Below are 26,022 nucleotides of genomic sequence, written 5' to 3' on the forward strand. Positions count from 1 at the left end.
TTCTGAGCACTTGGATTAAAGCCACCATGCCTGGCTTACAGTGAGTGTCTTATTCTCTGCCACTCCTCTGTTATTTGGAAGTCTCTTTTGTCTTCCATAAAGTCAAAATACTGCAGGAGGAGGCAGGAAGGAACTGAGCCAGAACAAGTATTCAGTATTACGTTTTATGAATAAAGGAAAGGGGATTTGACCATGGCTTGGGTGGAGAAATGGCCTGCAACTTGTAGAATTTGGACTTACAGAAATGAAGGAATGGTGAGGAGAGAAATGCCTCAAACAAAACATAGTCTGGCATGGAGGGAAAGGACTAAATTTTGTCCTAGACAAAAACTCCATCTATAGCCCAAACTCCAATAGGAAATGCCTGCTGTGTGGGTTAAAGACAGTGGTTCCTGGGATCCACTCCAGACCAAGTGAATCAGACCCTATGGGAAAGAAAGACTGTTCCAGGCTGCCCACGAGGCTGACTCCTTTCCAATGCTTGCCACCATGGCTCCTCATTCTCTGTCACTTCTCTTCTCCAATCCCTGTGCACTGTTGCTGGTTCTCCCTGGAAATGGCTGAGTAAGGCGTCAATGGGGACACAGCAGCATTAAGCACACCACAACACAGATGCCCCAAATTCATGACACAAAGACAAGTAGAATAAGTGAATTCTTCTCCATTACAACCATCCATGACCACAGTGCAAAAATCAACTGCATTTCTATACATTTGCCACAAATGATCTGTTGAAGGTGACAGATCCAGCTACAGCAGCATGGCAAAGGAAATTTAGAAACAAATGTGACAAAACCCAAGATGTGACACTGAAAACCACGACTATGGGAAAAAACTTAAGACACAAATGAGGGGGAAATATCCACGTTTCAAACTGAAGGCATAACGCTGTCAAAATGGCAGTACTTGGGCACTCACCATCCACAGACCCAACACATTTACCATCAAAATCCCAGCTGCTGCTTTTCCAGAAATGGGCAAGCCGATCCTAAAATTCATACAGAAAGCCAAAGCACCCAGAATAAACAAAACAAGCTTGGAAAAGAACAAGCCATGTGCAATAGCAAATATAAGTAGTTCCAGCTCCTCTAGAGGCTGGGGGTGGGGGTAGGGGTGAGGGTGGGGACAGGGGTAGGGCTATGATGATTTGAGCCTGGGAATTTGAGGTTAGCCTGAGAAACATGATGAGACTAAAAGACCCGCATCTCAAAAAGAAAGGGAAAAAAAAAGGGACAAATTTAAAATTTACAGTAGAGCTGCAGTAACCTAGTCCACTGAACTTGAATACTCATGGCATAAAGATCAAAGACTTAAAACTGAGAGATCAGGTCTGGTTGTGAGCTACAAGGGTAGATGGTGTCCAAAACAGCAACAACTGAGAGTCCATGAAAAAAAAAAATACATTTTAAACACAAATGGCCATGGATTTAATTTTTAAATTTTTTATTACTTTTAAAAATTGTAGGGGGAGTGTATATTGTATATTGTTTCTGAAAGTTATTACAGAAAGCTATTAGGTGGGTGTGTGCTGTGTGCATTGCTTGTGTGTGCACACAAAGGACAGAGGTTGACATTGGGTGTCTTTCCTCCATTGCTAGTCACCTTTTTTTTTGGACTGGGCATCAAGGTGAAGAGAGAGTGGCCTCTACAGGCACTCACATGTATCCGCACACATAAAACTCAGTGGACAACCCTTAAGGAATAACACCCAAAGTCGTTTTCTAGCCTCCACAGTCTTGCACAGACACACGAATAAACACACACACAGAGAAACACACACACAGAAACACACACACAGAGTTGGGTATAATGGTTCATGCCATTCATCCCAGCACTCAGCAGACAAGAGGAAGGCAGATCTCTGTGAGTGTGAGATCAGCCAAAGCTACACGTGAGACCATCTTAAAGAAAAGGAAAAGGGGGGGGGGACATAGAGCAATCATTTATCTACAGAGAATCATATAGATATACATGTATATACACATATATAATCATAGAGCTATAAATGTATGAACATGTTTCTTAGGGGTCAGATAGGTTGGGATAGGCAATGAATTTAGATAGGTGAGGCTGGATATGGATTTAACACGGTGCACCTACAGCGCTTGAAGCACTATTGCTGGCCCCTGTTTTACAGGCAAGAAGTCTGGGCTCTACAGAAAGTTAAAGTCATACAGGGAGTACAAGATGGAAGCCATATTCCAACCCAGGAAGTTAATGGCAGAGCTGGGGCCGTGTTACGGCTACATGACTCTGCTCCTGGGAACATGTGTCTCCGTTCTAAGATGCAGGCAGGATGGCGAGGAAGCACTGCAAAGAATCTTTCCACTAGATTGCTCTCTCTTGCTGGCGCCAGTGTACTGCTCAGCAGAAAGCCCTTAGCATTTGGGTGCCTACCATCTGTTTAATAGACATCGTAGAAGTCTTGGTTGCTGCAATTTCTGGAGTGAAATTCAGGACAAAGCAATCTCTTTGCAAATACTCAGGCAGTCTCTCTCCTTCAGGGAAGAGATAAAGTGACTAGTATCTGACAACGTGAGCATTCAGCTGGGAAGGATCAGATAGACGGCTCTGTGACATGGCCCTTACGAAGCACTTATGGAAAAGCAATCTTTGAAAATCCATAACAACATCTAACTGTACACTGCCTTTCCCCCCCCCCTCAGGACTACAGTGAGAGTAAAGCTAATCCCTTCAGCATTAAGTACAAAATAGTGGACTTCTATTTCTGAGTTTTTACATAAATTCAGAGCTTTGTTTGTTTAACCCTCATTTTTGCCTACCCATCAAATGAATACCAGACCTCAAATTTTAATTTGGACTGTTTCTGAGAGCTATATTCCCAGATGTGAAATAACCCCCACTCACATGGTAAGAACATTTTTAAAGCTGTTGATTGGCACTGCCAAACCTTTGCAAAAAAATTGAACCAATTTACACTCCCACCAGCAGTGCACGAGAATACATTTAAATGCAAATCCTAAGAAACAGAGTGTCTCTTTCTTAGGTATTTCACTTATAAAAAATTTTTTTTAATGCTAAGCAAAAGCTGACCCAGGGTTTTATAAAAGGAAAGTCTGGCATAAAAGTAGAACATAGTTATAACAGCTTAGGAAAAAAAAAAAAAAAAGCTTTCAAAGACCCAAGCAGGCCGATAAAAACGTTAAGGCGCCACAGCAAGAAGCCGAACTCCAAAGGGGCCATTAACAGTTTGGCTTAGGTTGGGATGGTAACCGCCAAGAATGTTGGGCGTGGTCAATGTACCAAATTCTAGTTTATAAAATGCAGAATATGAATACTTCACTTTGTTCTAAAGAAGACTTAAGATGTCTAACGCCAGGATCTAGAATAGTAGTATTGTCTGTAAAACGAAGCCTGTGAGAACGACACACACACCCGTGCCCCTTCGCTCCCCGCACGGGACAGCAGGCCTGCACAATGAGAGAACACTTCTACCAAGCGGGCACAGTGATGGCAGGGGCTGCGGACCGGGGGTGGGGCTCGGGGGGGTAAGGGAAGCCCAGACTCGGCGGCCAGCCCGCTGCCTCCACAAATTCAAGGGGTGCAGGGACTTGCGGTCAGGCCAATCCCTCTAAGCACGCCCAGCCCGTCCACGACCCCGAGTCTCCTACGACTCCTCGGTACCCTCTCCCACCGGCACACCAGAAGGAGCCCCACCTCGTCTTCAAGTAAGGACGAACTGGCCACTTCGACCTTACTTGAGTCCTCCCCTTCTTTCCGGCCCACCTCCGCTTGCCCCCTACTCTCCCGGCCTCGGGCGCTCGGCTCCACTCGGTTCAGCTCGGTATTCCCCGCCCCTTCGGCGCATGCAGCCAATCAGTGCGCGGCCCCGCCCCTCGAGGCCGTTCCAGTGGGCCGGCCGAGCGCAAGCCGAGCCGGGCTGAGGGCGGCGCCGCGGGCGGGGTCGATGGGGCCTGGCTGCCGGGCGGCGGCGGCGGCGGCGGCGGTGGTGGGGCTTGCCTAGACGCGGGGGCGCGAGGGGCGAGCGGGCGCTGCGGCCCGCCCGGGATGGGCCAAGCCCGGCCTGGCGGGGCCGAGCGGGAGCCGAGGACGGCACGCGGGCCGGGCCTGCGGGCCAGGCGGCCGGGGGGCTGAGGTAGAAGTGGGCGCGGAGGAAGGGGCTGGGCGAGGCGGTGGGAGGAGCGGCGAGGGGGCGGAGGCTGAGCGGCGAGAGAGCGGCGCCTGGCCCGAGAAGGCGACGCGGGAGCAGGCTGAGGCGGCGGCCGGGACGAGCGCCCTGAGGTGGCGGCCGCGGCCCCATGGGCGGGTGCGTGGGCGCCCAGCACGACTCCTCGGGCAGCCTCAACGAGAACTCGGACGGCACGGGAGGTAGGTGGCGCCAGGGGGCGGCCACGGCCCCCCATTGTTCGCGGCGGCGGCCACCTGTCCCGACCCCGCGCCCCTTTGTCGTTTTGCTCTGCGTCGGCCCCGCCACGCGCTTCGGGCCCCACGCGGGACCGCGGGCCTAGGCCTAGCTTGGGGGGACTGTAGCTCGGAGGACAACTCGGCGGCCGGATGGCGACTCGTGGGGCCGGGGAGGGGGACAGTCCGGAGTGCCCCCGACGGGCCCCACGGCACCCCCAGCCCTTCCCGCGTCGGCAGAGTTGGCCGGGCTCAGCTTTCCCGAGTTTCGGATGACAGCTGCCCCGGTTGGTTCCAGTTTCTGGAGCTGGGCTGGGGAAGTCTCTAAGTGGCCATGGGCAGTGTTTTAAGGAGGAGGGGGGAGACGATCGGCCCAAGGAAAACGTGGCTCTCTGCTGCTGCCAGGGGCGTTAGCCCAATGTGCAGTCGGGACGCACTCGTCAAATTCCGATGTGTCTTACGTAAAAGGAGAACGTGCAGGATAAAGTGTACCCCAGTATAAGATTAGTGCTTTGAATAAAAGTTTTCCAACGCGGCTCGCACTTCTCGGTTATCGTAACCGTGATGAGAGAGGTCTCTTAATTCCATTCTTAGTAGTTGTAGAGGGATAGGAGGGTAAGGTTGACTCTACTTTTATTGACCTTAAAAGTGCAGAGCCCATTCATTATATAGAATGTGTAGAAGTTCGAACATTGTAGAAAAGAGCCACCAGGGAATGACAAAGATAACCTGATTTGATTCGAACCTTGTATTGGGTGCCTTCAAATCGGGTGCATATTTTAAGCTGTTTAGTTGCTTGGGAATAGGCGGGTGACATCTTTTCACACCTTGAGACCAGGTGCCTGCCCATGAATCCTGAGCACTTAACTTTTTTACAAGACATTTCCCGGTTTTTTTGTTTTGTTTTGCTTTGTTGGTTTGTTTGTTTGGTTGGTTGGTTTTTTGAGACAGGGTTTCTCTGTGTGGCCCTGGCTGTCCTGGAACTCACTCTGTAGACCAGGCTGGCCTTGAACTCTCGAACTCAGAAATCCGCCTGCTTCTGCCTCCCAAGTGATGGGATTAAAGGCGTGCGCCACCACTGCCGGGCGACATTTCCCGTTTTATGTGATGTTTAGCCATGCCACTTCACTAAAATCTCTGTCACGGGATGTTGGACAAGTTATTTGAGAACTCAAATGAAAATTGTCTTGAAAAAGTAGTCCATGGACATGCTCCTTTGTAGTGCATTTCTTGTCACAGCCTATTTACTTTGGTGAGATCCTCTGTGACAACAAAGCCCAAGTGTAGGAAGGACGTGATAACACTGGACTAAGGGGAGCTCAGTGATCAGATGGTACCAGTTAAGCATGCTAGCACTTACTAGCATTCAGTTTAACTTTCACTTATGTTAAAGCTATAATATTCCTTTAAGATTGAGCCAGTTTAACCCTTTTGGCAGTGCAACTTAGGATCCAATCACAATCTTAGCATGGGGTTTTAGAAGCATGAAATCCTAGCTTTAGACAATTACTACCAGTGGCCTACAGTTAGTTAGCTCTAGTATCAGTTTCTTTCAGCATTTAAGTTTTCCGGACCATAATCTGCTGTTTTCCTAAAGAGAAGTTTTAAAGAGGGAGTACCTCCTTTTCTTCTGGGGAAAGGATCCAGGATAGCCCTGGTGTAGCTGGCAGAAAACGGATCTGTAGGGGATAAAAGAATTCTTTCTGGAATTTAATTTTGGAAGCCTTTGTTCTCCATTACTGTCATGAGAGGTAAGAGCTAACTGGGGCCAGGAACTCGGGTTGGCCGCAGCTAGATGATCTTAAGTTCCGGGCCAGTCCTGGCTGCATAGCAAAATCGTGTTACCAAAACCAACAAAAAGTTACTGTGCTCTGTGTTTCAGTTTAACATGTTAACGGTTCTTTTTTTGTTGTTTGGAAGGGAATAACTTTTTTCCTAAGGGTGTTGGCAAAGATCTTAGCTTTTCAAACATCAGCAGTTTTAATCTGGTTATATTGAATTATAGCATTTTTATCAACATGGAGTATATAATGCAGCCTTCAGGTGTGTTTCATGAAAGTTAACATTCATAGTACTATGTGTGCACCACCATTTTAGAATGACCCCAGCCTTTCCAAGTCAGCTGGTTCATAACAGATATAATCTAAAATACTTGGATATTTTATTTTCCTTTTCCATCTGAATCCAAGTATTTTTTTTTGGGGGGGGGGTGTTTTCGAGACAGGGTTTCTCTGCGTAGCCCTGGCTATCCTGGAACTCACTCTGTAGACCAGGCTGTCCTCGAACTCAGAAATCCGCCTACCTCTGCCTCCCAAGTGCTGGGATTAAAGGCGTGTGCCACTACTGCCCAGCAAATCCAAGTATTTTTAATGTGAGTATAAAAATACCCAAAAAAGCCTTCTTAGGTAGATTACTTCTGTGAATTTGGAGAATTCTTACAAGAACATTATAACACTGTGGAAGTGGCTTCACTCTCACACTAAGATTTGTATTACTGTTTGAGTCATTGATGCTATCTATAGTTGCTATCTATAGTTCTTCTCATCTACCTTCTCTAGAATTCAAGTTTGAGTTTTAAGGTACTTAGTCTTTTTTTTTTTAATGCTTAATTTTAAACAAGATAGGTCTATTATAGATTCAAGATTAGCTAATGTACTCTCCACATTTTCATTTCCTTGAGTCTTCCATGGTTGGGGCATTTTTTTTAATAGCATATTTTCTGTGGTTCTCTTTTTAGTGATGGCATTGTGAAGCTGGACTTGGTACTTAGGACCTATAGACAAGGGGTAAAGGTGTGTGTGTACTGCACACATGCGTGGTGGATGTAAAGACAATTTTTGGTTCTCTTCTTCCACCATGTTGGTCGATTGAACTCTGGAGCCTTTACTCTGGTCCCTTTATGATTTTTTAAAATAAATATTTATGGAGAACATCAATACAATAATTGAAGGCAAGCCAGTGTGCTTTTTTTCTTAGTTCATTTCTTTAGTTAGCTCTTCAGTGACACCCAAGAGAACTGGTTCTGGTATCTGCAGGTTCTTAGGCTCTCAGGAAGCTAGTCAAATGCTGGACATGTGTTGCTTTAATCATTACTTCAGAATGTCTTTGCATCGTTCTGTAGTTCTTTCAGATACCCGTTTATAGCAGCCTTACAGACACCTACTCAGTGAGTAACAATGTCTTTGGAATTATAAAATCTACCGTATTTATCTGGTGTTTATTATGTAACATGTCTTGTGCTAAGGGATTAATAGATGCATTGAGTCTACAATTCTTTGAGGTGGATATCAGTCAACCCTATACTGTAGGTAAAGATTGAAGCCTGAAGAAACTAAATAATGTCCTCCACATCATCTACCTTAGAATGGTAGTAGGAATTTTTTATCCTTTTCTTGTTTTATTTAAGAAATTATCATAAATATGATATTAACCTTTTTTGTTGTTATTTGTTTTTGTTACTGTTATTCAAGACAAGATCTTTCTGTGTAGCCCTGGCTGTCCTGACTCTGTAGACCAAGCTAGCTTCAAACTCAGAGATCTGCCTGCCTCTGCCTCCTGGGTGGTAGGAGCAATGTGCCACCACACATGGGTATCTGTTTTGAGTGCAGTTCAGTGTTATATAACTGTCATCAGCATCCACATTTCTTTTCTTCAGATGATATGTCTCTCTCTTCCCTCTCTTCTCAGCCTCTGATAACTATTAATGTACCTTATTTTTAAATGATGAGTTTACCTGTTTAGGATGTTTCATATAAATGGAATCTCATAATAGTCTTTCCTTTGTGGTTTATTTCACTTAACAATCTTTTCTGGGCTCATCTTATAGCAGGTGTCAGTATTTAACCTTTTTATGATTGAATAATATCCTATTTATGAATAATAATATCCTGTAAGTATTCACAGGTTTTCCTTACCTAGCTGTCTGTTGCTTTGTATTTAAGTTGTTTCTACATTTTGGTACAAATAATGCATTTGTGAACTTCAGTTGCATGGATATCTATTTTCATTTCTTTCTTTTGGGGGGGTGGTTTGAAGACAGGGTTTCTCTGTGTAGCCCTGGCTGTCCTGGAACTAATTCTGTAGACCAGGCTGGCCTCGAACTCAGAAATCTACCTGCCTCTGCCTCCCAAGTGCTGGAACTAAAGGCGTGCGCCACCACTGCCCAGCTTTCATTTCCTTTTTAAAGATACCTAGAAGTAGAACTATTGGGGAATTATGATAATTCTAGTTATCTTTTTGAGGACCTGCCAGACTTTTTAATAGAGCCCATACTGTCTTACATTCGTACCTGAAATCTCTCTGCAATTTCTCTCCCTCCTCACCAACACTTGTTATTTTCCATTTTTCAGAACATCACAACTTTAGAGATTGTGAAATGCTATGTCCTTCAGGTTTGGTTTGAATTCCCTGATGAGTTCTGTTATTTAGTATCTTTCTATGTACCTGATGGCCATGTATATACTTTTGGGGGAAATGTCTACCCAAGTCCTTTGGCTCTGTGATGCTGGGATCTTTATATCAAATACATCTGTGCAAATATCCCATTCTTTGATTTTTTTGATGATCTTCTCATTTTCTGGTTAGTTTGTTTTTGTTTTTGTTTTTAAACAATTGTCTGTAATTTTAATAAAGTCCAATTTATTTTCTTTCATTGCCAATGCTTCTACTTTGAGTTTTAAATCTACTCATATATCTGTCCCCAGATGACTCTGTAAGCAGTAGTTCAAGTTCATTAGTCCATCAAGGCATGCTTTCCCTTCTCAGTTAGAAACAGAAACCTCTCAGGCTTATTTCCTTTGATCTGGGGAAGATTATTAGCAATGTGGTCTTTTCCATAAACTCACCTAAGCTTCTCTTCCCTCGGTGCTACAGCTCCTCCTCGAGCACTTGCTGTTTTGAGACAGGATCTCGTTTTATAGCCCAGGCTTGCCTTGAACTGAACACCCTCCTGCCTTAACCTGAATGTTGAGATGAGAGAGGAGTAGATGCTACCCTCTCCCAGCTCCACTTAGCTTCTTTTAATAATATTATTTTTAAAATATTTGTATTGATGTGTTTGAATGTTTTGCCTGCATATATATAGATAAAGCATTGCGGCTGTGCCTGGTTCTGGCAAAGGCCAGAAAAGGGCTAAATCCTTGGAACTGGAGTGGATGTGACCTCCATGTAGCCTGATGACTGAGCCGTCTCTCCAGTTCCACTTCAGCTTCTTGAACAAGAGATGATGGTTGTGTTTTCTGGGGTCAAAAAAAGCATTAGTCCCAAAAGAGGAATCTTGATCCTTTTCTTGACTATTTCAAAAGCCCTCCTTATGAAAGTATAATATGCACACATGAAACATCTACAATGCAATATAGACACATAATGTAATGTCCTGCAGCCACACATGATGTGGGAATAACAAGGAAACAGTAATCTCAGCAATATGGGACTGGGAAGAGAAGCTCTGAAAGTGACCAGAAGCTGGGTGAGATAGCGCACTCCTGTAATCCCAGCACCTAGAGGGAATGGAGGCAGGAAGATCAGAAGTTCAAGTTTATCCTCATCTATATGAGTTCATCCTAGGCTACATGAGACCCAACAACAAAATACTTAGAATAAGGAACAAACTAGTTTTCAAAACATGTTTTAGGCTGAGTGTGGTATGTAAACCTTTAATCCCAGTACTTGGGATACAGAGACAGGCAGACCTCTGATTTTGAGGACAGCCAGGGCTACATAGTGAGATCCTATCTCCAACATGTATATGTGTGTGTATATATATGTGTGTGTGTGTGTGTGTGTGTGTATATATATGTATATATGTATGTATATTTTAAGTATGCATATGTGCCTACGTATACTTGCGCTTGTTTGTGCATCTGTGCACCTGGTGAAGGTGTCTGTAGAGCCCAAAGGTGTTGGATCCCTCTGGAGCTAGAATTACAGATGTTTGTGAGTGACCTGATATGGGTGTTAGGACTCCGACTTGGGTCCTCTGAAAGAGCAGTATGTACTCCTAACCACTGACCCATCTCTCTAGCACCTTATATTTTACTTCTAAATTTAAAACCCAGGTGTGGTGACCACACATGCTGCCCTGCACTTGGGAGGTATAGGCAGAAGGATCATCAAAAATTTGAAGTCATTTTCAACTATATAGTAAATTCAGGACCAGCTTGGGTTTTAGTGAGAGTTTGCTTAAAAAGATTGATTGGAGTCCTAGAGAAATGGCTCAAGAGTTAAGAGCACTGGCACCTCTTCCAGAAGACCCCGGTTCAATCCCTAGCACCTACATGGCAGCTCACACCTGTCTATAACTCTAGTTCCGGGGCTTCTCACACCCTCAGACAGACAGACATGCAAGTAGAACACCAATGAACATGTAAATAAATTATATATTAAAAAAAACAAAATGAGAGTGGGGCCAAGCCAGAGCGAGCAGGGCTGGAGCAAGAGGGAGAAGGGAAAAGGTGGGTGGGGTGGGGGGACAAAATGAGGCAAAAGAAAGGACATGTTCATATACTGGAAGAGGGAACATCCCAAAGGAGGGCTAGTTGGGAGCCAAGGCTGAAAGGGGTTTTATTATTTATTTATTTTGTTTATTTATTTATTTATTTTGAGACAGGTTTTCTCTGCATAACCCTGGCTGTCCTGGAATGTAGACTAGATGAGGCTAGCCTCAAACTCAGAGATCTACCTACCTCTGCCTCCCAAGCTGGGATTAAAGATGTAAACTACTACTGCTGGGTTTAAGAATTTAACATAAACTCTAACGTGCTGGGAGTTACAGGTATGTGTTCCTGAATTTGATTGCCTTTTTTCTTTTGGACAGATCCCTTCTTTTAGTTGAATCTTGGTTTTCCTACTGCAGTACAAAGTTTTCACAGCTAGTTCTGACAGCACTTTACTCTACAGCAGTATTTAATGAGGATGATTATTGAGTGCTAATCACTAGTAATAAACTTGTGCATAAATAAATTGGTTATTTCTCTTGGCTTTAGGCAAAGTGAGTTCTTGCTGAAGAAAAAGTTGGGTTGATTTAGGTTAAGAAATGTAGTCAGGTTAGTTGGACATGATGAGCTTAGTGACACATCGGATCTTCTTCCTGTCCCTTACTTGCCGTATTTTTCTGCTGTTGGACAGTGTTGGGCTACCACCAAGTCCTCGTGATTGACTGATAGTTCAGGAAGAGTAGATTGAGAATTTCTAATGCATTTGTACTTAAAGGTGCATGTGTGTTGGCCAGGAGCAGTCAGCATGTGTTAATCTTGCATTAGAGTATTTGACTTGCAGTTGGCAAGACTCATGTTATTTATTTATTATTGTGTGGGTGAGTGATGTGTGTGGAGATCAGAGGACAACTTTGTAGAGTTAGCTCTCTCCTATCTCCCTGTGGGTTCTGTAAAATGAACTCAGGTCATTAGACTTCTGTTGTCAGATGGTAAAGTGTCTTTCCCACTAAGCTAATCTTGCTAGCTTAAAGTTTTTGTTTTGTTTTGTTAAAATATATTGACATTCAGCAGAGAGGTTTAAATATTGCTAGGTATACATTGAGTGTTATAATATAAAATACTGTATTTTTGCATGTGTACAGTAACATTTTTTAAATTTCCACCATAGCTCCCATATCAGTTACTTTTGCATTGGTGTGACCTAACTTCAGAGAGAAAGGATTCAAAGGCCTCAGTTCATGGTTGGCTGCTCCATTACTTTGGACTTGTGGTGAGAGGGAACATCTTCACTAATGAGATGATGTAAAGGAAGGTGCTTACCTCCCAGCAGATAAGAAGCAGACAGGGGAGGGGATTGGGCAAGGTGGCCTGCCTTTTTTTTTTTTTTCTCTTGGCCCCATCTCCTGAAGTTTTCACCCCCTCTCAAAATAGCCCAACAACCTGGGACCAAAGCCTTTACAGAAGCCTATAGGGGACATTTCATATTCAAACCATAGCAGCTGCTTTCAAAAATGGGATTTCTGTTAAGTTAGACATTGAAGGAAACTGAAGTATTTAACTACATGAGTTTGGCTTGATGTAGAATATTACTGATAAATAGTATCAATATCTTCAATACTCGGCTGAGGTATTTTTGTTTTGTAGTGCTGGAGATTTAAGCCAGGGCCTTCTGCATATGATGTAAGCATTTTCCAGCTGAAGTACAGCCCCTAGCCTGTGACTGAATGATGATGGACTGATTTGGGGATTTTCTAATTGAGTGTTTACCATCCCAGGAAAATGGTTAGATGACTATGCATTTATTGTAGACTGGACTGAAGATCTACTCAGGTATACAGCTTTGATTGGCTCATATAGCATCCATGCTTTTGACCTATGTCCAGTTTACTTAGTCATGAGTATACCCTTCACTTAGGGTAGACATTTTATTTCCTAGGGGAGTTAAAATGCTTCTTTCAAAAGCTTATTCCATACAGGCTCATTGTACACTAACGAGGCTAGTATCTAGCTCTACAGGCATATGCCACCATCCCTAGCTTTTCCTGAAACTTTTAAATAAAATAGCAGGCCTCCATTATTCTGACTCCATGTACTTGAAGCTATCTGTGTAACCAGAGCTACAAGGCCAACTCTGAGATAATCAAATAGCTTATGGTTACTGGAGGAGGCATACATTTAAATAATTAAGGTTTAAAAAAATCTCCACAGCAATGAGAATGTTAGGGAAACTCAAAAGAATAGCAAGGAGCAGGGTCAGAAAGTTTCAAAACAGAGGTGGTATAAAAAGTTTGCTTCTTCCACCTCCCCTTTCCCCCCCCTCACCCCTCACCTCCTTTGGTAGGAGAGCTACCCCTGGGGCCATGAGAGTGTGTGAGCTAGCCCTGTCCCTTTCCTGGGCAGCACAGGAGAGCTGTAGAGGGGGCACAGGTGAGCTGACCTCAAGGGTGAGAGCCTAGGAGAGCTGGTCCTGCCACTTATCTGGCAATGAGGTGGTGTGGGTGTGGAGATGATGGCCTCCGACTTGCAGTAGTCAGGAGAGCTAGGCACAAGGGCTTAAGAGCAGGAGATCTAGTCCTGCCCCATCACTGGCTATACCACTCAGACCCTGCACCTCTCCTGGGCAATGAAGTGGAGCTTGCCCTGATATTGAAGGCATGAGTGAGCCAGCCCTAATGGTGTGAGAGCAGGAGAGTTTTCCCAGCCCCTCATGGAGTGAGTCTGCAGCACCTAAGAGAGTGGGCCCCATGCCTTGACTGGGCAACACATTGGAGCTGGCAAGAAAAGCTGTGTGGACCCAGGGACATACTGTGGGACACACCGTGACATACTACAGCTTCTATGATGAGATGTTTTCTATGCTTTTTTGTTATGTGTGTGTTTTATTTTAGAGGGGACGTTGTAAGGGTGAATGGCAGATATGAGGTGATGGGGAGATGAGTGGGACTGGGGTGCATGATGTGAAACTCACAAAGAATCAATAAAAAGTTTTAAAAAAATACCCAGTTTTTAAAAAGATTGTTTATAATGCAAGGTGAGGTGGCACATACCATTGATCCTACCATTCAAGAGGCAGAGGCTGGTGGAGTCTCCGAGAGTTTGAAGCCAACCAGGGCTACATAGTGAGACCCTGTCTCCAAAAAAAAGGAGGGTTTTTATTGTTATTGGGTTTTATTTTGTTTTGTTGTAAGGAGGGAGGGTTTCCATGAATGGCAGAATAGTGTTCTCTGTGGAGAGAATACTGATCTAGGGAAAGAAAGCTTTTTAGGAGAGTTCAAAGAGGAAGGGAGCTTGTGAGGGGAAAGATACAATACAAAGTTCTTGTTTTTTGAAACAGGGTCTGCTGCTGAACTTGGAACTAGCTGATTTGGCTAGACTGGCTGGCCAGCACGCCCTAGGGAGCCTCTTGACTCCACCTGCCCAGAGCTGGGATTATAGACATGTGCTGTTCCCATGTGTTTTCTTACATGGCTTTAGGGTTCTGACTCCAGTCCTCATGCTTAAACATCATGTGTTTTACTGACTAAGTCATCTTTCTGGTCAAATTTTTGCCTGGTGTCTGCCACTTAGATTAGAAAAATTATGAAATATATTTCCCTTTTGAGGGTATGGGGGTCTTGTTGCCCATACCCAGCCTGGTTGTGACTTGCTGTGTTGTTAAGAATAACCTTGAGCTGGGCAGTGGTGGCGCATACCTTTAATCCCAGCACTTGGGAGGCAGAGGCAGGTGGATTTCTGAGTTCGAGGCCAGCCTGGTCTACAGAGTGAGTTCCAGGACAGCCAGGGCTACACAGAGAAACCCTGTCTCAAAAAAGCAAAACAAAACAAAAAAGAATAACCTTGAACTTCTGATTCTCCTGACTGTACCAACAGTGCACCACCACATTCAGTTTCATACAGTACTGGGGATCAAATCCAGGACTGTGAGCATGCTACAATTCCCTTTATATGATATGTCTTTTTTTCTTTGGTTTAACTCTTTAAAATTAAGCAAGCCATTATATATTTCCAGGATGCACCTCTAAAAAATAAAGTTCCTGTCATGGTACTATGATCACACCTAAACTTGGAACTATCATCCTTCATGTTCTCAAGATCTAGTCCATAATTAGACTTCCCAATTTCTTTTCAAATACCTTTGTATAACTGTTTTTTCAAGATTGGTATTTAGACATTGCATATGATTTTTCTTTCCATCTTTTTTTTTTTTAATTAGAAGTACCCCTTTTCTTCTTTGGCACTGACTTTTTTTAAAAAGAGTTTTACAGATGGCCCATAGTCTGGGATTATCTGTGACCCTGGGTTTTATATTTTCCTGTTCTCTAGCCTCTGTAATTTCCCTTAATCTAGAAATTAGGTAGGTCTGATTTTGATAGAGGATTATTACTCATTAATAGTATTAATGATTAATAAAAACTGGAAATTAGGTAGATCTAATTTTAACAAGGTAATTATAATGTACCCGGGGTACAGTGGCTTCATACTCTTCCTATTTTCTCTGTTGTCTTCAACATTAGTATAATTTGCATTATTGAGCAAGTCTAAACCTTTATCCCCTGTCATCCTCACAACTTCGATTCACTACTTACAGGAATGTCCTTTACTCCTACCCCTATTTAAAAAATAATCTGTTGTGGTTATTTTTGAATATTATTTCTCTTAGAATGTAAGCTGCCCTTGACAGAGAATTATGTTGTCTGTGCCGGAGGCTCCGTACATTGTGCAGCACATTTCCTACAATGATATCAGAAGGAAAGTAACTAGTTCCTTTCTTGAAGACCTTACTTGATTCTGGAACAGGAGTTTTGTTTAATAGGACCATATAGTGTGAAAAAGACCCTTGAGAGTGAGTCCACTTACCCTTCCTCCCTATATGACTTTAGGTGAATCACTTGACTTCCCAGCTCCTTAGTTTTTAACATGTTGGATAGTATTAGTAGATTAAAACAATTTCTTTGTCAATGGAGCTTTCTTTTTAGGCTTTTGTCCCATTTAACCTATTAGTTGTTACTTACATGCCAGGCTCAGCATTTAATAATAGTCTTTCTTTTGTTTTGTTTTGTTTTGTTTTGTTTTGTTTTTCGAGACAGGGTTTCTCTGTGTAGCCCTGGCTGTCCTGGAACTCACTCTGTAGACCATGCTGGCCTCTAACTCAGAAATCTGCCTGTCTCTGCCTCCTAAGTGCTGGGATTAAAGGTGTGCGCCACCACCGCCCAGCTGAAGTTTCACAGTCTTTAGCAGATGGCATCCTACTTTATGATAGCCTTTATGTTTGAAATTTGACTTTGTGAAGCTTTGTATTGCAGTTCTGTTCCAGCACTGAAGAGACAGGCAGACAAATCTCTTGAGTTCAGGACAGCCAGGTCTACATAAAAGGATGTCTTTTAAAAAAAACAAAAACAAAATTGAAGTAGAAAGTCTTCCAGGCCATGCTGAGGAAGCTGTTTTGTTCCCTTGAGTTCTTTGAAGCCAGTTTAAAAAATCATATGATAAGATCTTAGGAAAAAAATCTTCACATAATTTTAGTTTTTCCTATTCTGAGGTTAATATGTTAGCTGTTTTATTATATATTCAGAGTGTCTTAGAGTTACTGAAAAGTAGTGAGTCCATTAAGAGGTTTATTCAATTTAGAGAAACATGATACCAAATTTATTTAAATTCTAAAAAGACTGATGTTGAACAAAGGAAAGATTAATACATTAAAATTAGCCATGAGTGGCTGTAGTATTTAGTCTTCTTAGAGATTCTGGAAGCTTCTTTACTCCTTTCCATCCCTGCCTTCAGTTAATTTTCCCAGGACTTTTAACAGACAAGGAACAAGGCTTCAGACAGTCTTTCTCCTCTAGAGCAGCTTTGGCTTCGTAATGTATTTCATAAATTGCAGTTGCTTCATAATTTATGATGCGAATTGGAGTGCTATGAGGCTCACTTTCTCTGCCTCTTCCCTGGATTCACTTTTTTCCTCTCAGATATTGTAGTGGTTTAAATAGGTTTGGCCCCCAAACATGCATGTGTTTGAGTGCTTGGCCATAGAGAGTGGCACTTTCAGAAAGTGCCGCCTTGTTGGAGGAAGTATGTCAGTGTGGGGGCAGGGAGCTTTCACAACTGGCCAGTGTGACGGTCTCCTCTGCCATCTTCAGATCAAGATGTAGAACTCTCAGCTCCTTCTCCAGTACCATGTCTGCCTGGATGCTGCCATGCTTCCTGCCATGATGATAATGTAAGCCGACCCCAATGAAATGTTTTCCTTTATAAGAATCAGGGTGTCTCTTCACAGCAACAAAACCGTAACTAAGACAGATGTAAACTATTCTAGTTCTTTGCCTATAATTGGTGAAAGTTTGTGTTATGCTTAACCTCACGAAGTTCATGGAAAGTCCCTGATAGATTCCTATGATAGGTTTATCTATGGCATAGAAAGGAGGAACCAAAGCCAGAAATGTAGCTCAGTGGGAAAGTGCCGACCTAGCATACCCAAGACTCTGGCTTCAATTCCCAGCACTGAGGACAGAGAGGATGGGGAGTAGGAACCAGAATCAGATGAGAGTCCAGAGGGGTTTTATCTGCTTTGTTTGTTAAAACTCAGTCATGGCTTCTGAAGAGTGGATAAATCAGATGTACAAAGGGATTATCAGAGGTGTGTCATGAGATCTGCACCTTCCAAGTGAGTAGATAATGGTCTTTTTCTCTCTCAAGACTTTTTTTGTTTTGTTTTGTTATTTTGGGATGTTTGTTTGTTTGTTTGGGGTTTTTGGGTTTTTTTTTTAATTTTTTGAGACAAGGTCTCACTGTGTAGTCTTTGCTGTCCTAGAGCTCACTATAAATGTAAGTCAGGCTGGCCTTGAACTCAGAGATGAACCTGCCTCTGAATCAGGAGTGCTGAGATTGAAGGCGTGCATACCACCGTGCCCAGTTTGGTGCTGCTCTTTTTTTTAGTTTTTATTTTGGTTTTTGAAATAGGGTCTCACTTGACTGGCCTGGAACTCAGAGCAGTCCACCTGCCTGTGCCACTAACCATGTTCTTATTACATTTATTACACTGGGCAGGTGTAATGGCAGCATTCAGAAAGCAGAGTCAGAAAGGTTAAAAATTTAAGGCCAACCTGTTTTATATAGTTAGTTCTAGTTCAGCTATAACTACTTAGGAAGACTGCCTCAAAGCAAACAACAAAAAGCATTTCTCTGTGATATATTTTAAATTTTTAAAAGCTTTTTCTCTCTCTGTCTCTCTCTTCTTCCCTTTCTTTCTTTCTTTTCTGTTTCTTTTTCTTTCTTTTTCTTTTTTTTTTTTTTTTGGCTTTTCAAGACAGAGCTTCTTTGTATCCCTGGTTGTTCTGGACTCATTCTATAGACCAGGCTAGCCTTGAACACTAGAGATCCACCTGCCTCTGCTCCCCAGTGTTCGGATCAAAGGCATGCACCATCATGCCAGGCTTTATTTTTAAATGTTTTAAATTACATTTTTTTGAGTTGTGTGAGTGTGTGTTTACTACACCCACGTACCATGGTATATTGTGTGGGGATCAGAGGGCAGCTTGAAAGTTCTTAGTTCAGTGATAGAGTTTAGTTAGTAGAGTTGCATGCACAGAGCCCTGGGTTTGATCCTCAGCAATGCACAAAACTAGATTTGGTGGTACATGCCTATGAATCTAGTACTCAGGAATAAAGATGAGGATGCAGGAATTCAACATCATCCTAAGCTGTATATCAAGCTTGAGTAGCCTGAGCTACAGGAGACCTTGTCTCAAAAAAAAAAAAGTATTTATTTCCTCTTAGAAGCTATACGAGGTTAGCACTTTGCTCAGTTTATCATTTCTCTCAATCTCTCAAGTTTGTATAGGCTCTAGGATAGCTGCACTGATTATATAGGTAATGTAGTAGGTAGACATTTGTGGCTTAATTATTATTTGGAAAATGAAAGGCTTTCAATTGGCTTTATATCATTTGGGTTTTGAAATTATTTTCTTAACTGGTTCCTTAGTTGTACAAAAGCCCATTATCTTTTAGAGACTCTCCTCACAGTAATTAAGTCTGGGATAAGTTTGCCCATTTGACTAAGGAAGCAGTGATCTAATTTGCTCATTAAGGTCTCACTGCTTAGTTTATGTTTTGCTTTATATTATTCTGTCATCCTTAGGAAACCTAGCGATGATTTGACCTGCTTTAGCTATGAGCAGAAAGTTAATTATACTTGTAGCTCACCTAGTTGAGTGGAACAGTGGACTCTTGTCAGCTGCCTTTCAGCTAACTCTACTTATGTTCGATGGAGTAGAAATTCAGGCTTCATATGTACCCTGTGCTGAGTAAATAATGTTAATGAAAGCACAGTTCAGTGTTCTCAGGCCAAGGGTAGCCCCAGAACCTGAACACTGCTTAAAATTGGGCGTGGCAGCACACACTCGTAATCTCAACACTGAGGAGAGAGGCCAGCAGCCCAGAAGTTAGAGGTTAGCCTGGGATACCTGAGACTCTATCTTTTAAAAAATATCTGAAATTTTATATATTCTTCCATGTATTACATGTTCATAGACATTTTGTGGATACTGGAGATGGGCAGGAATCAGGGTGAGTTATCTGTTTGCAATGGTCTTTTGGCATTTTTAATAAAAAGTAATTTAACTTAGGGGACATAACTGGTCTTTTACCTTTTTATTACATAATTTATTAATGCAGCATGAAAATCTAACCATGGCCTCATGTATACTTGTCAGATACTTTACAGAGAGCTATATCCCCTGCCTTCCCTTATTTATTTAGTTTTAAAAAGTAGGATCTTGTTTGTCATTCAGGACTGCCTCAAAGTCAGGATCTTTGTATGTCCACCCTTCCAACCCCTCAGTTAGTATCTCAGGTAAGCAACACCAGGCCTGGCCAATGCTTTTCATTTTAAGCCACCTTCTTTCATGTAAACGTTTAAAGAATTGTTTTAGGGGGAAAAATAAATAAAACCACATGATATGATAATACTCTAGCTATAACATATTGTCTGAGATACTTAGTAACATATGTCATACTTTTGTTCTGTTTACTTACTAAAATCATCTTCCTTGTCTATGATTTGTCCAGCAGGTACACATTAAGTATATCCATAACACACTCAATGGATTATAAGTAGTAGGTGCCTGATAAATGCTAAATGAGTGGCTCTTACTGAAGTCATCAAAACAGTGCCTTTTAATGTGCTTTCTAATATAATTAACCATGTGAGGGGTATGAATTGATTCTTTTATATACATTCTCTTGATTTTTTTTTTCTTTTACAAGGACCCTTTGACATTAAGAAAGGTTGACATTAAGCCGGGCAGTAGTGGCACATGCCTTTAATCCTAGCACTTGGGAAGGCAGAGGCAGGTGGATTTCTGAGTTTGAGGCCAGCCTGGTCTACAGAGTGAGTTCCAGGACAGCCAGGGCTATACAGAGAAACCCTGACTAAAAAAAAACCAAAAAAAAAAAAATTATAAGCAAGGTTGACATTCTATTGGCATTTTATAGGGAAGGAAACTGAGGCACAGAGAAGTTTTGATTTGAAAAAGGAACAATAACATGAGAAGTCCAAATTGTCATATAAAAGTAATGTGATCTAGCCCCTGGAACCTCACGTAGGCCAGTTGTAAGCTCTGCTTTCTGATGTCTAAGTCAGTGTTCTCCCTACAAATGGTGAGGATTTGGAGTTGGCTTTTTGTTCCTTACAGCAGAAGTGTGATCTTTTTCCTTTGTCATAGTTTACAATTCAGTTGAAGGTAGTAGGGTATAGATTTTAATGACTCTTCTGTGTATACTCAGTAGTAGGCAGTTGTCTTTAATCTTAGACATTTTGCCCTGGGATTGGTGAGATGGCTCAGCAGGTAAAGGCACTTTCTGCCAAGCCTTATGATCTGTGTTCAACTCATAGTGGATAGAGAGAACTAACTCCCTCAACTTGTTCCCTGACCTCCACATGCAAATTGTGGTGTGTCCCCCTCTTTGAAAATATAAGTACATTAATTAATACAATTTTCAAAGTAAAATTTGAACTGAACAAGGAAGTACCTATGATCACAGTGCTTGGGTGTGATAGAACAGAAAACTCAGGAGTTTGAGGCCAGCTTTGTTTACATAGTTAAAGGATAACCTGGGCTATGTGAGACCCCATTTTTTAAAAATTAATTTTGAAGTGAGAGCTTAAGTTCTTAACTGCTGAATCATATAGAAACCAGGTCTTCTTTTCATCTGCTTTATTCAGATATTTTTCTTACCATGCCAGCCTTCTATTATTGCACATGGAATGCTTTCAACTTAAAACTCAGTTGATTCAAGTTTGCCTTGAACTGTTGCTGGCAGTATAAGTTTACTTGAGATCCTTATAGCTTTGTTTAATCTGAAGAAAGTCTTTCTAAGAATGACTTAAGTCAATCTTTTCTCAAAGAGCAGTAGAAGTTTTAGAAAGTGGTGGTTGTCTTAAGGGAGACATTAAAGAAAATATCCTGTAAGCCTCTGTACCATCATCATATCCAGATGTGGACGTTAAGACCTGCCTTCTGATTTCAGATGAAGAGCAGGGTCATCCTGCTTACTAGAGTGTCTCACATGGGAGTAGGGGCAGAAGGGTCTCCAGTGATCCTGCGATGTCATGTTTGTGCTGTATATGGCAGTCACCAATTAGTTTCTGCCTGAAACAGTTGCCTGTGAAAATTTTATTTTTGTTTTTATTTTGAGACATAGTCACCTGTATCCCAAGTTGGCTTAGAACTTACAATGTTGCTGAAGATAATCTTGAACTCCTGATCCCCTTCCCTACCTCCCAAGCAAGGCTTAAAAGCATGTGTCATGTCTGGAGACTACTCTTGGATTATATTTCACCTGATGTTCAATAGAAAGCTTCTGAGTGTGTAGTTATTATTGTTGCACTACCAGAAAATAATATAGAGGTCAATTGGACAAACTTTGTGCTGTGAATCTGGTTTTTTTTTTCTTCTCTGTTGTAATGATTGCATCATGTCTCCAATAGATGATTTCCTCAGTGACTCAGAGCAGGTTTAATACACTTTACAATTTCCTAATTTCAAAATGAAAGGTTGGTATGTGCCATTGCTTGTAACGGAATGTCACAGTGAAAAGGAACCTGAGAAACTGGGTGCTCAGGTCCCTGAATAAACATCAAGTAATGGGGTAAGCTCTGACATGAGCACCACATGGGAAGTGTGACAATGAGCACCACATTCTCCGTACTGGAATGAAATGAATCCAGGAGCTGGACCAAGGCTCAGCAGTTAGAGCCCTTGCTGCTCTTGCAGGGAAGCTAGCTTCAGTTCCCAGAACCGACTTGGCAGCTCACAGTCGCCAGTAATTACAGTTCCAGGGGATCCAATACCTTCTTCTGGCCTCCTGCAACACTAGAAATGCATGTGGTGCACATATACACATTCAGGCAAAACACTCATGTACATAAAATACAAGTCAATTTTTAAAAGGTGTGTGAAGCTAGAGTTCTATACTGGAGCTATTGTTAGGGTAGAAAATGGAATCTTGTATCTGTTTGCTTTCTGTATATCGACACTAGAGGTCCTGGCAAAAGTTATGCTATAATTTGAATAAGGCAAGTAAATTACTGAAAAGAACCTTTTCCTGTAGTATATAATCTTTCATCTAAGAAATAAATGATAGTAACATAATTTGTACTTTGGTGGTGAAGGTTTAAAGTTTAGGACGAGGACGAATACTAGAAGTGTTAGATTTAGGACATTTCACCAATTATCAGCATACAGGGTGTCTTAGTTAGGGTTTCCATTGCTGTAAAGAGACACCATGACCAAGGTAACTCTTATAAAGGAAAACATTTAATTGGGACTGGGTTACAGATCCTGAGGTTTAGTCCATTATCATCATGGCAGGAAGCATGGCAGCATCAAGGCAGACATGATGCTGGAGGAGCCAGAGTTTTACATCTTGTTCTGAAGGCAAACAGGAGAAGACTGTCTCACTGGCAGCTAGGAGAAGAGTCTCTTGTGCACAGGGCAGAGCCTGAGCTTAGGAACTCAAAGCCTGTCTATACATTGACACACTTTCTCCTACAAGGCCACGCCTCCTAATAGAGCCATTTCCCATGAGCTAAGCTTATTTAAACTACAACATGGGGAAGATAAATTTTCAGATAAAATACTTCAGGGAGAAAATTAAGATGAAGAGCAAAAATCTAGTTTTTACAGAGAGTTCTGATTTAGTAATAAGTAGGAAATATAAAGCGTTTTGCAGGTTATTTTTGTAGGAAATCTCAATGTTATATATTGCAAACTTTTAAATGTTATTTGATTCCTGTGTGGTTACAATGTATGTGTATGGGCATGTATGTGCTACAACACTCCTGATGGTCAAAGGACAACTTCATGGAGTCAGTTCTACCCTTAAATGTGTTTTAGAGATTGAATTTAGGTTGTCAAGCTTGCATGGCAAGCACTTTACCAGCTGGACCATCTTGTGAGCCTGAATACTATGAATTTTTAATAGGAAAATATTGATTTGTGATATCTTTGCATTTACTCTTGATACAGCCTAAAAGCTTATTGTAGCATTGCTAAATTAATCAATACTTGGTAAGATGTTCACACTGAACCACTTGTAAGATCACTTTTCCTTTTAGATAAAGAATAATTGAAGCTTTGATTCCATGTAGATATAATACACTGTTTATGTATCATGCATTTTATATACATTATATATAAATTATCTGTAAGCTCTTGGCCTGCGTTATATAAGAGCTTAGGGCTAAATGCTTTATTGTCATCTTAGGGAGTTATTTACATTGCAGTTTGGATCTGACACAGGCTTTCTGTTTGCTAAGCAAGCATTGTACTACTGCACTTAGAAACCCATTTCAGAAAGACTGACAAGTGAATACAACATCCAGTAAATGTCTTTACCTGTGTTCTTGTTAGGACTCTAGTGGATACTGCAATTCTTCAAACATAGGAAAAGTTTCAGATTCAAGAGTCTTGCAAACTAACCTTAAGAAACAATTAGAGTGTTCTCCCTTGGTGGACTCAGTACAAGTCACTAACATGTTCAATGGTAGCTGGCATGAGCTGTCTGGCAGCAGTTTGTTTTAGGTCATTGCTAGTTTCCTGTGCCATCCTTAGCATCAGCTGCTACCTTTAAAACTTGATAACTCTCTGAGACCTTGCAGATGAATTGATAATGTAGGTTTACTTGGGGAGGGTGAGTGGAAGTCATGTAAACCTGTATGGAACGCTTATTCATGTAATGCCCCTAACTGTGAGGCAAAATAATCTGTCTAGTAGTCTAACTTTGGGACTCAGTTGGATTAAGTCAATCTCATTTAGCTGTATTGTTGGTTGGTTGGTTCATTTGTTTTTTACTTCTTAAATTTTAATGGGGCAGTTGAGATTGTGGCTCAGTCAGTAAAGTGCTTTCATTGTAGGCATGAGAACCTAAGTTCAGTTCCAAAACATATAAAAGTGCTGTTCATGGTGGAGCTTTTCTGTACTCCCAGCTGGAGAAATGGAGATAGGAAGACCGCTGGGACTTGATGGACTACCGAATCTGGCCTGATTAGTTAGCTTGAGAATAAAAGATTATCTCAGAGATGAACATAACATGCTTCTCAGGACGACAGCTGAGATGCTCATAGTCTAAAAAAGCTTGATGGACATTTGTGTGTTGCTTTTTATTTTGGGGCACTCTTGTAACAGTTTGAAAATACTACTTCATGCACCTCTGTAATCCTGGCGTTTCAGGAGGCTGAGACAAGACCAGTTTACCAAGATAGTATTGTGATTGGATCTGTAATGTCACTTGCTTCCCACTTGGTGGTGCTGTTTTGGAGGTTTGTGGGGCCTGACTTGCAGAGGTGTAGATCACAGGGCAGACAGAGGCCTTTAAGTGTTAGAGCCTGGCCCCCATTCCTGTGTCTGCTGCTCCCCATCCTCTTCCTTCTTTTTCTTTTCTGAGACCAGGTTTCCACACTGTTGTCAGGCTGACGTGGAACTTACTATGAACCCCTGACTAGCCTCTGATTCATAGCAGTCCTCCCACCTCAGCCTTCTAAATGCTTGGGTTACAAGCATGAACCACCAGACCCAGATTGGTCTCTGCGCCTTGATGTACATTATCAGCACTCTCTGCAAGCTCTAGCCCCACCCCACCCCCAGCCCCAGCATCCATGTGTTCCTTCTCATGAAGGAACTGATAGACCTAGAAACTGAACCAAAACAAAATGTTGTCAGTCACAAGAAAAGTAACACGAATACTTGTAACAATCCTGTGTCTTATTTCTCATGTTAGCCATCCCTACCCAAGTACTTTATATCTTTAAATTTGTTTCTAAAGTTAGTCATCTCTCAATAATTACAATTTTTAAAAGAGTATTTGTTTTATTTTATATATATGAGTATACTATTGCTGCCTTCAGACACACCAGAAGAGGGCATCAGATCTCATTGCAGATGATTGTGAGCCACCATGTGGTTGCTGGGAATTGAACTCAGTACCTCTGGAAGAACACTCAGTGCTTTTAACCACTGAGCCATCTCTCTAGTGCTAGTTAACTTGTTTTTCAATAGAAGTTACAGTCAGGTTATCATGGGACTTAGTGGGGTGGTAATAGTATTCTGCTTGGTAAGGATTCTCTTTTGGCTATTATGTTTTCTAAGAAAACCAAAAATTTGTGGCAAGTTACTACTTGCTTACCCATGATGTAATAACTAGAGCAGGAAGGGACAGTCGTGCTTATTCCTGAAGAGCTTAGGGTGGCTCAGAGAAGGCAGGGTAAATGAGACAGGAACTGTCATAGTCACTCTTCTGTATTTTACTCTGCAGCTAAGGGATTATTGAAAGGTCACGGGTTATCTTTTTAGAAAAGATTTATCTATTTATGTGTATGTGTGTGGGCCTGTGTGAGTTTATATGTGCTGCATATGTGCAGGAAGCCATGGAGGACAGAAGAGGACGTTGGTTTTCTCCTTCCACCGTGTGGTTTCTGGGTCTCCAAGTCAGGTTGTCAGTCTTGGCAGCAAGTGACTTCACCTGCTGAGCCATCTTACCCTCATCTCTGAGTTTTATGTTTCCGTGCTTTTATTTCCACTCAGCTCCATGCATTTTCTCATTTTGTCACTAAAGCTGTGACACTGGTGCTATGCTTTTTGAATCTCTCAAACTGAGCTAAATAAGTGTGTGTGTGTGTGTGTGTGTGTGTGTGTGTGTGTGTGTGTGTGTG

The 26,022-nt window shown here is 42.0% G+C and overlaps 1 protein-coding gene across 1 annotated transcript in view; it reads left to right on the forward strand.

The window, feature by feature from the left end:
• The first annotated feature begins 4,263 nt into the window (after positions 1–4,263).
• The window catches only part of Ubtd2 (ubiquitin domain containing 2), a 58,719-nt gene continuing 36,960 nt past the window's right edge, over positions 4,264–26,022 (forward strand). The window contains exon 1 of the mRNA XM_028756505.1: positions 4,264–4,350. Within this exon, the coding sequence (XP_028612338.1) occupies positions 4,281–4,350 (70 nt within the window). The 5' untranslated portion in view covers positions 4,264–4,280. The remainder of the gene's footprint in view (positions 4,351–26,022) is intronic.

This window comes from Grammomys surdaster, unplaced genomic scaffold (assembly GCF_004785775.1).
Source record: "Grammomys surdaster isolate TR1022 unplaced genomic scaffold, NIH_TR_1.0 126121, whole genome shotgun sequence".
Taxonomy (NCBI): domain Eukaryota; kingdom Metazoa; phylum Chordata; class Mammalia; order Rodentia; family Muridae; genus Grammomys; species Grammomys surdaster.